This window comes from Entamoeba invadens, assembly GCF_000330505.1.
Source record: "Entamoeba invadens IP1 unplaced genomic scaffold scaff_1105074725585, whole genome shotgun sequence".
In the NCBI taxonomy this organism is placed as follows: Eukaryota; Evosea; order Mastigamoebida; family Endamoebidae; genus Entamoeba; species Entamoeba invadens.
Genome location: NW_004440451.1, coordinates 1,404 through 11,774, shown reverse-complemented (window position 1 = coordinate 11,774; position 10,371 = coordinate 1,404). Strand labels below are relative to the sequence as shown.

General features: G+C 25.3%; 1 protein-coding gene across 1 annotated transcript; it reads left to right on the top strand.

Moving 5' to 3' along the window:
* Window positions 1–9,722: 9,722 nt before the first annotated feature.
* Window positions 9,723–10,103, top strand: EIN_511380 (hypothetical protein; the record flags this gene model as incomplete). Its single annotated transcript, XM_004258218.1, has 3 exons — window positions 9,723–9,759; window positions 9,781–9,836; window positions 9,912–10,103. The coding sequence occupies 3 exons, from the start codon at window positions 9,723–9,725 to the stop codon at window positions 10,101–10,103; spliced, it is 285 nt and encodes a 94-aa protein (XP_004258266.1).
* Window positions 10,104–10,371: the final 268 nt, after the last annotated feature.

Sequence of the window (10,371 nt, the reverse complement as noted above, 5' to 3'; positions counted from 1 at the left end):
TTATGTATATACTTTTATAATAAAATAATAATTTTAATGACAAATTTAATTTTAATAGTCTTACAATTTTTCTATAACAATTCATTGTTATTCTAATTTATTTACAATTATTGAAAGTTAAAATAATAAGACAAGGATATCCGTTTTTGTGATTATATTTAACAGTTTATACTTTGTAATAAAAATACTTATTTAATAAATAATTATTGATTAATTATATAAAGATGTATGTTTTTGAAATAAATGTTAAATTTTATATGATTTAATACTTAAAATGAATATAACATTTTTACAAAATAATAAAAAAGTTTTGTTGATTTAATAATATGTAAAAACAACAATGTTTAATAAATTTATATTACATTAAACTTTTATAAATATAAACAAATAACAAATTTTGGATTTGATTTTAATAATTTTCCGTTTTAAATAAAATATCATCAAATAAAACAAAACAAAATGTAAAAAATAATAAAATTTTAAAAAATTATTTATATAATAGGTATATTTTTGAATAAAATTTAGATAATATTAAAACATTTTTGAATTTGAAAGTATTATTTTCAAATTTATTATATCTGTATACAATAAATATAGTTATATCATAAACCACTCTCACACCGTCTCACACACTCTCACACATTCTCACATGTTATTATTTGAATTGTTTTATATTTCAAAATAATTTTATATTTTTATTAAATAATTTATTCAATTATATTTTTTTTCAAATTAATTGTTTTTAGTTATTTTATTTTATTTTATCAATATTGCAAATTATTTATTTGTTTTATTTTTTATCATTGTTGTTGATATGTTTTTATCTTAATACATTTTCAACGGGAAGCCGGTCACATTTTTCATATTGATAAAATCATTAATCTTGTCCTTTTGTAACTTTTTAATCGAGAGAAATAATACGTTTCAAAGTGTCTTTTGATGAAACATCAATATTGAAGAGCCAAACTTGCACTTTCATTTAGTTTCCTCGTTGTATAGATTATTGTAGTTGAACCAAAAATCCGTTGTAAGAAAATCATTTTTTTTCCTTTAGTAAATATTTTGTTCAAGAGGTAAATATACCTTCAAATTTGTTTTGTTAACTGTACATTTCTTTTTTTTGATTGATTATTCAAATTTTCATTTCCGAACAAAAAGTGCGTTTATCATTCAACGACTCAAGACGAAATTAGTTACAGTTACTTCAAGTAACACTTCTCAACTGAGCAAATTTAATCGTTTTCATATAACAGGAAAGTCCAATATGTTTTAAATACATTTTTCAAGTTGTTTATGTATTGTATTCATTAACGCCAAGATACTCGTGTTTGTCTTATTATATTCAATTAGTTGACATTCAACTTGAATTCATTCATCTCCGTTTTTTACTCTCGAAACGTGTAAAATAAATTCCCTTTTTAACACAACTTGAGTTATGTTACTTGTTGTATTCAATTTGATTTTGTTTTTTTTAATTCTTGCTTATATATTAGATTTCTGTTCTTAATAACTTAAACTTATTATCCTTTATTTTATTCCTTTAAAATTATATTTTTTCCTAAATTTTTTCCTAAATTTTTTATTTATCATAAATATTTATGATAATATTTTAATCAAAGATTAAAATAACGCGATTCGTGTTATTCATTTCAAATGTATCACTCATACTTTGATTTTATGATACTTATTTAGATAAATTATTTCCAAAAAATTTACGAATTAAGGAAAATTTTAACCCTTTTTCCTTTTAATATATATTAACAAATTTAATTTATATGTTACAAAAAAAAACTATATACAAAACGTTTTAAATGTTTGTATATACATGAAAATGTTGATTTAAGTTGTTATATTTTTTTATAATATACAATTAAAAACGATATTTAATCAATTCAACTTATTTTATTTTAAATTTTTTGTTAAATTTAAAATTTTGTTAACTAATTTTAAATAGCAGTCAACAAACTATTATTTTTGAACGATAAGGTAACACTCAAAAATAATAAAATTTTGTTTAATTGATCTTTAATTAAAAAGATGACAATTATATCAATATCCACTCAAATATTTGATTAATAATTAAATGTATTATCTTACTATTATCTTGTAATAGTTATTATCATTTATAATATAATACTTACATATTTAACAAAACAATAATTATATATTATTAACAATTGTTACAATTTATTATTGTACATTTGTTTTGAAAAGTGTAAAATACTATAATTAAATATTTAAATAAAAACTCAAAAAAATAAAAAAAGTGTATTTTATACCAAATTTATATAACTTAAACTTTGGATATATTAAACATATTTATAATTCATTTTATATTGATTAATATATAATTTAATCAATAATATCCAAAATTTAACACCTTTTTTATATTATATCCAAAATTTAACATTATTATTATTTCCATACAACAAAAAGAACATTTTTATAGTAATTATAATAATAATTATAATAATTATAATAATAAAATGACTAATAAATTTTAAATAACTCAAAAAATATTTTAATAAATAAAATATGCATTTTATTTAAAAACAAATGGTTTATATAATTAACATTTTTCTTGACAAATTTAATTATAATTTATCCCCACAACTTTGATAATAAAAAATTATTAAAAAATATTAAAAATATATTAAAATAATTATATATTTGGTCAAAAAATAATTTTACACGAAATGTTACAATTAAACACATTTAGAATATTAAAAAACATATTAACAAATTAAATTTACACTGACAAATCAACTTTAAAAAATATCTCAAATGTATGTCAAAAATGGTTGGTTACTGTAACCGACTTTGGTTTAAGAACCTTTAAATCAATATTATTAACAAATTATTATATTTAATTACAAATTTGATTAATTAATTATATAAATATTTTTATCAACTATTTTTGTTACTTCATTTTAAAATTTTTCAAAAATTCACTTGTTTATGAAGATATTATTTAAAATTCATAAAATTGATGTTAGTTTTTTATTTGTATAACATTTGAAATGTCCAATTTGTTCTATTTTGAAAATAATAAACAAGGATTATAACTTTTTTGTTTATTATTAATAATTTCAACCAAACAAACAACTTTTTCAAATAAACATGAAACTGACTTTAAAATTTATTTATTTTATTCATAACCAATATTAGACTAAATATTTAGTTTTCATGATATCAATAATTGTTATTGTCATAAACCAAAATAAATGATTCAATATCTTTATGTGTTTTATTGTGATAATTGTTAATTTATTTTAACACCAATTAATTAACTGTAGTTCGAATTTAAAATAAAAATAAAATTTTAATCAAAATTTTATATTCAAACTCTTTAAAATATTATTTGTGTGTTTTATTGGTACTGTTAGATTCCTTATATTAAGCCACCCTACTAAATAAAGAACAAGAACGAAAATATATATTATCTATTTTATATATTTATTAAAGTTTGTTGATGTAAAAGTAATACAAATTACTCCTTCAATGATAAAACATTGTGTTATATTTGTTTAAAATAAAACAAACAAAATTGAACAATATACAACCACATTATTAAAAACTTTCATTATAATTGTATTTATTTAAATTTATATTATTATTGATACCCAAAAAATAATAACATCAACCTTAAACATTGACAATAAAACCGATTAAAATATACAAAAAACAATAACACAATAATATTATTGACGAGTTGTGTTGTTAAATCAACTATTGCAATTATTATTAAAATAGATATCGCGATAAACAATATAATTTTACACTATAAAATATTTTAATTGAATGTTTATAATATTTTGGTTTTGTTTAAAATGTCCAATTAAAAATGTTGAGTATTTCCAAAAACTTTAAAAATTGATTCATTACAAAAACAACGTGGTTTTAAATTTAGTTTAATAATTGAAGTAAAAATAATAATTATTATTAATAATACGTGACTAAAACTTTAGAAAGTTGTTTTTTATTTAGAAGGCCCCGTAGCACAGTCGGTAGTGCATCGTACTTATAGAATAGAGTTATGCGAGGGTCGCGGGTTCGATCCCCGCCGGGACCATTTTTAATCATCGATATATTAATCTGTCAAAATTCCGAATTCAAACCCCCTCAACATTTAAAGTATAAACAGATAAAAAAGAATTCTCTTAAACAAACACGATATAAAAGTATGTCAATATTAAATAGTATTTAAAATTTAATTAACCAAATTGGTGAATTAATTAATAAAAATGTCCATTATTTATGTTTATAATTATTAAAAACTTGATTACAACTAATTGTGTATCGAGTATTACACGATATAATTCTTTAATTTTGCTTTATTAATGATTTATATTATGTGAAATAAGGAGTCTTTATTAATTATTAAAAATAAGAAGCATTTGTGGTCTAAGGGCAGAATTCCACCCTTCCAAGGTGGAGATCCGGGTTCGAGTCCCGGCAAATGCACTTTTTATTATATTTAAAAACACAACATTTGATGGGTTTATGTTCTCTTCTTTCAAAATGGTAATAATAAAACGACAACGGCAGGATTTTAACCAACACCTCAAACGAGAAATGATTTCGAGCCATATACCTTGGACCACTCGGCCACGTTGTCTTTTTGAAATTTATTTTTATCCATTTATTTATAATAATTAATTTTAATGTATTTTTGACTTTTTGGTAATTAAAAGAATAGACAAAAGATGTGATTAAATTGTTCCTCGATTTTTATTAAAATTCTGAATGTTTTTTGTTATAAAACTTGGTTAGCATAATAAAGTTTAATTTAAATTAAACAACACCAATTTGAGTAAAACAAATATTATGAATATATTTCAATAAAAAATTAATTGGAATATTGAACTTATTAATTTAATAAAATTGGCCCTTCAAAAAATCAACAAAAAACAATTTTTGAATTTTTCTTCTCTTGTGTTAATTAAACATTAAAAAAACAAATTTTACAAAAATAATACAAAAATACTACCATAAACCCGATTATCATATTTGTAAAACTTAGTTTAAGTGTTTTTTCTTGTTCTGATGTATTTTATTTTAAAATTAAAGAAGTAAATTTTGTATGTAATAAAAATGTTGAGAATACAAGTCTGCCATTGAATGCATTTTAAATATAAATAACAAATTAAAAATAAATTATACTTTTAAAATGTTTGTTCAAAAATTTTTATACATTAAAAATGTACTAATGAAACTAAGTTTTTTGAAAAGATAAGGCTTTGATGGTTAAAAAAATCACATGTTTGGAATTGTATAACGATTTTAATGCTGTTAAGACGCGAAAATGTATTGGTTGTTGCATAGTGTGTACGAGTAAAACTTATTGCTAAGGGTGTTTTTTAATTAAAAAAGTATTAAAACAATAAAATATGTTTAAAATGTGAAGTTAGATTGCATGATGTTTATAACAATAAAAACATAACGAATACAAATTAATGAAAACTTAAATATCACACAAAACAAATATTTTATCATTTGTTTTTAAGGTTTTACAAAATAGATGTATTTAACAAAAAGAAGAAAAACATAAACATAAATATAAAGAAATTCAATTATGATTCACCAAGCCATTCATTGGCTGGTTCGCATGACTTAGAGCAGTCGTCTGTATCAACCATCTCTTCGTCCCCCTATGGGTTTTTATGTTCAGAGCTATCCTGTAAATTTCCTGGTTCAAAGGATGCCTTCCCATGCCTCATATAATTCATGAGGTCTTTCATGTATGTTACCATGACATGCTTCAACATGTTGTTATAATCAATTTTGATTTTAAGTTCTCTTTCAAGTCTTTCTACTGACATCTTGTTAATCAACCCACTTGTAGTTATAACTATGGGTATTACAATGACACTTTTAAGATCTCGTGCATATCTAAGTTTTTCGGCAAGTGGTGTGTATTTACCCACCTTATTGGCATATGCACTGGATAGGTTTTCATCTTTGACTATAGTGATATCGATGATGTACCCTTTTTTTCTTCGTTGCATTGCCAGTATATATCAGGTCTTCTTGCGAAAGACTGTCTATCATCGACTAACATGTTCATTTCCGCAAGAATCACATTATTTTCACTTTCATCGTACAGGCATTTCGGAGGGGTTCCAAGGTTTATTTCCGTGTTGACCATTTTGAGGCGATTAAGGAGAGAAATATGAATCATTCTACACACATAATTGTGTCTATCAATTGGAGACTTTTTGGTCATGGGACAGCTTAAAAGGATGTGTGGTATCGTTGCAGTTACATTTTTGCAGCAGTAACATTTTTCATCTCCTTTCTTTTTTGTGATTATCAACCTTCTCATTCCAACAAATGTCATATTCTCTTGCATTTTGATTATCTGGACAAAGGCTGATTTCTTTATGTTACATTTTTTCCAGGCTCTGCTAACAATCACTTGATGGCATTTTTCACTTGCAAACATTCTAATAAGTGTTCCTGATGTTCCAAGAGCACACCATTTGGAGATATAGAATTCATTGGTTTTTGAGTTGATGTAATTTAGAACTGTTGATATAGATTTTTTGTTAATTGTTTCCTTTTCAATGATTTGTTCGAGGTCTTCCAGTTTTATTTTGTTATTTAAACACTTTTCTGCTCTTCTTAGAAGGTTTTGGGGCGAGTCTCGTGTGTGTTTAAGTAACTCAGTAATTATCGAATTACCATGCCAAATGTATTTTAGAAACACTCGAATTAATTCCTTGCCGAACTCGTCTCTGCAATTCATTAGACCGTATCCCAAATTATTTTGGCTAGTATATAATCTATAGATTGTAAGACCCTTACTATTTAAATTTTGTTTTGTTAGGAACTCTCTTATTTTTTTGTCTAATTGGTCCAGTTGACCAAGTTTCCATGGGATAACACAGTATCCATATCTTAGTTTAGAAATGATGTCACTATTGATTGTTTTAATGAAGTTCAATGCGCTTAAGTTTCTTCCTACAATTTTGGTCATGCAATTATCAATTTCTTTTATTATTCTTGTACAATAAGCATTCATGTCCACACTATCATTCATTTCGACACCGAGATATTTATACGGATTCAATGTGTTTACTATTGGTACATTTTGCATATTATTTGGTATTTGTGCTCCATTCCTTGCTGCCACTCCACATTTTGTTGTGTTAATTTCCATTGACATTGCTTTGAATGATTCACATACAATTGTGTGGACGTTTTCCATTTGTTGGGTTGAAGGGGCAAGTACTTTTAAATCATCCATATAAAACGTGTGCCCTAGTTTGATGGTTGTTTCTGCAAGTACAGAAACAATTTCAACGGGTTTTATTGTTTTGTTTGGGCACTTTGAAATGCAGTCGATTGAGATAACAAAGAGAAGAGGAGACAAAGAATCCCCCTGTAGGATTCCGTTTCTTACTCTGATGTTCCCAATTATGTCTCCATTATAAGTCAAAGAAATCTTCCATTTGTTCATCATCTCTTCGATGATGTATATTATTTCACATGGAATATTATAAAATTGTAAGCATTTTAAAAGCCACTCTTGATTTACTGTATCATATGCCTTCCGGATGTCGTAATATGCTTCCAAGTATTTTTTATGACTCTTTTTTAATGCTGCTTGAAAGAGAATATTCTGGAGCAATCCTTCTTTTGAAGTATAAGAACATTTTTTGCACCCCAGTTAGTTGTTTTCAAGTTTCTTATCTATCGAATTCATTTCTAGTTGTTTTTCAATTTTGTTTTTTAAAATTGAAGTGAAAACTTTTATAATTGTGTTCAGACAAGTAATGGGGCGATAATTTACCGGGTTTTTAGAATCATTACCTTTTGGTATAAGTACTGTTCTTCCAATCAATATATTTTCAGGTATTTCGTCAGGGTATTTATACCATTTTTTAAATATATCCAGAAGTGCATTATGTGCACATGTACAATATTTAATGTAATATCCTTGTATCTTGTCAAGTCCGGGTGCCTTCCAATTGGCGTTATATTTTATAGCCATTGTCAATTCTTCAAAAGAAGAAAAACACAAACAAAATACACAACAACAAACTTTCATTAATAAATAATTTGTATAAAAAACATATTTTTTTAAAACTTTGTTGTTGTTCTAATATTTGTTAAAATAATTGATTTTTAATTAGCTTTTTGTTTTAAAAATCTTTGTTCAAAACCAACAAAATTAACAACACTTATATTAATTATAACAATACTAAAACAATTCACTTCATAAATGAATAATATGTTTGTAATTATTGATTATTAGAATTAATCAATTTAAATTAATATAGTGTTTATTTATTAATTTATCAAAATATTAGTAAAAAGTTATGATAATTTATGTTAATTATGTAATTAAATTGTTATAGATTAAGGGACGTTCAGTTTTTATGAATGAGAAGAATAATAACGAGTGTAGAGCTTTATAGCAAAAGATCACCGAGATTTGGACCAAGACAATTATTGACATTGGCTCAGGAAAAAGTTATTTATTACACGAATTGGAAGATTTAAGTCTCGAAATTATTAGAGTCGAAGGCAAACAAAATTTATTAGACAGAATGGAACAACGCCAAGAAAAAGTTTTTCAAAAAAGTTCACAAAAGTCGTCATAATCAATTCAAAAACCCCTTGATAATCATATCAGACATCCTAAAACTATTTCTGTGTATTTATTGGCCGATATAACGCTTCAGGAATTTATGACCAAAATTTGACAGTCACCCCCTTCGAATGAACTGTTAATGACGCGTTTTTACACATGCGGGAACTTGATTTCAACACATTTAAGGCTTTCTGTGAAGATTCCAGAGGTGAAGGATGTTGCTGCTGTTGGGTGTTGTTATCACAAGTTCACAGAACGCAACGACTTTAAAAAACACAACACAGCAAGCAAAATACATTGAGGGGGAAATCTAAATGTTCTGAGGAGTGTCAAACACCCCATTAAGATGAAGAATTAAACTGATTTTCGATGAGCAAACTTGTTAGTGAAATTACAGAGAAGGAAGGAAAATAATTTAAGTTGGCACATAACGAATTCTCGACGTTTGCAGACTCTCACCGTCACACAAAAACAATATCTGGAAATGATGAAACAATAATCATCCAAAGCATTTTTCGAATTTGTGATGGAGAAATATAACGGCGCCAAAAAGACCACCCCACAGAAAAAACTGTGAACAAAATATTTTAAACGTATTTTTAAAGTGCGCTTGTTATCATTAAAAAAAGAAAAACATTTAAATGGAATACAGAAAACTACGCTAAACAATTTGAAGCATTTTGTGACCATTTTGTGTCAGCTGTTAAGTTCAATGCGATGTATAATGACAGCGCTGTTGGAGATATTTTAATCGAAAGTTTATTTAATATAATAATATAATAATATAATAATAATTAAGTTATATATTATTAAATAAAACTACAATTGATAATTTAATTTACTATTACGGAAGAAGAAAGGTATTATAAACAAAGATATTCATTATTTAGTAAATATGACAAAGGAAGACTAATGGATAGAGAGGCATGGTACTCAATGACACCAGAAGACATCGCGAGGAATGAAGCAATGAGTCTACACTTCACTCATTTTTAAAGGAGAAGAATTAAAGTGTTAGATTTGTTCTGTTGTGTAGAGGGGTACTTGATACAACACGCCGCACAGAACTTTTCCGTGACTGTTGTTGATATTGATAAAATGAAGTTTGAGATGCTCAAGCACAATGCTGAGATCTATGAAGTTGAGAAGAGATAAATTGTGTCTGTGAAGATACAATTGAGTCGTCGAAGAGATGAACACAAGGGAATATGATGTTATTATCACATCGCCGCCTTGGGTTTGTTATTTAAAGATATTATTACTTTCTCATTTTATGTGTTCTCTGAATAATTTCCATATAAGTAATTAAAAGGGCAGGCCTGGTGCTTTTAGAAACAAACAAAGTCTCAATTCGTTGTTCCCTGGATTGAAGAATCTCTTCTGTGAATGCGTGGAAAAGTGCACAAATGTGATACTTCACGTCCCAAGACAAATGGAACCGGAAAATATCACAAGAGAATTCAATTTTCCGATCGAAGTTGTTACTTATGCACTCGGGGAATAAGATGTCATGCAATCGTTTATTATTGGTCATTGATTATATCATAATTCATTCCTTTGTGTTTTTAAGAGTACAAACTTCGGTTAAATCATTTGAAATCGCTCAAATTTGTATATTAAAGTGTATTTTAATTGAATATTTTTAAAGTAATTTATAAGTGTTGTTTTTTCAAGAAATTATCAAATTTATACATTTTTGACATTTATTAATGTACAAATAATTGATAATTTGATTATTTTGAGTTAAAATACATATTTTGAGTAAAAGTATA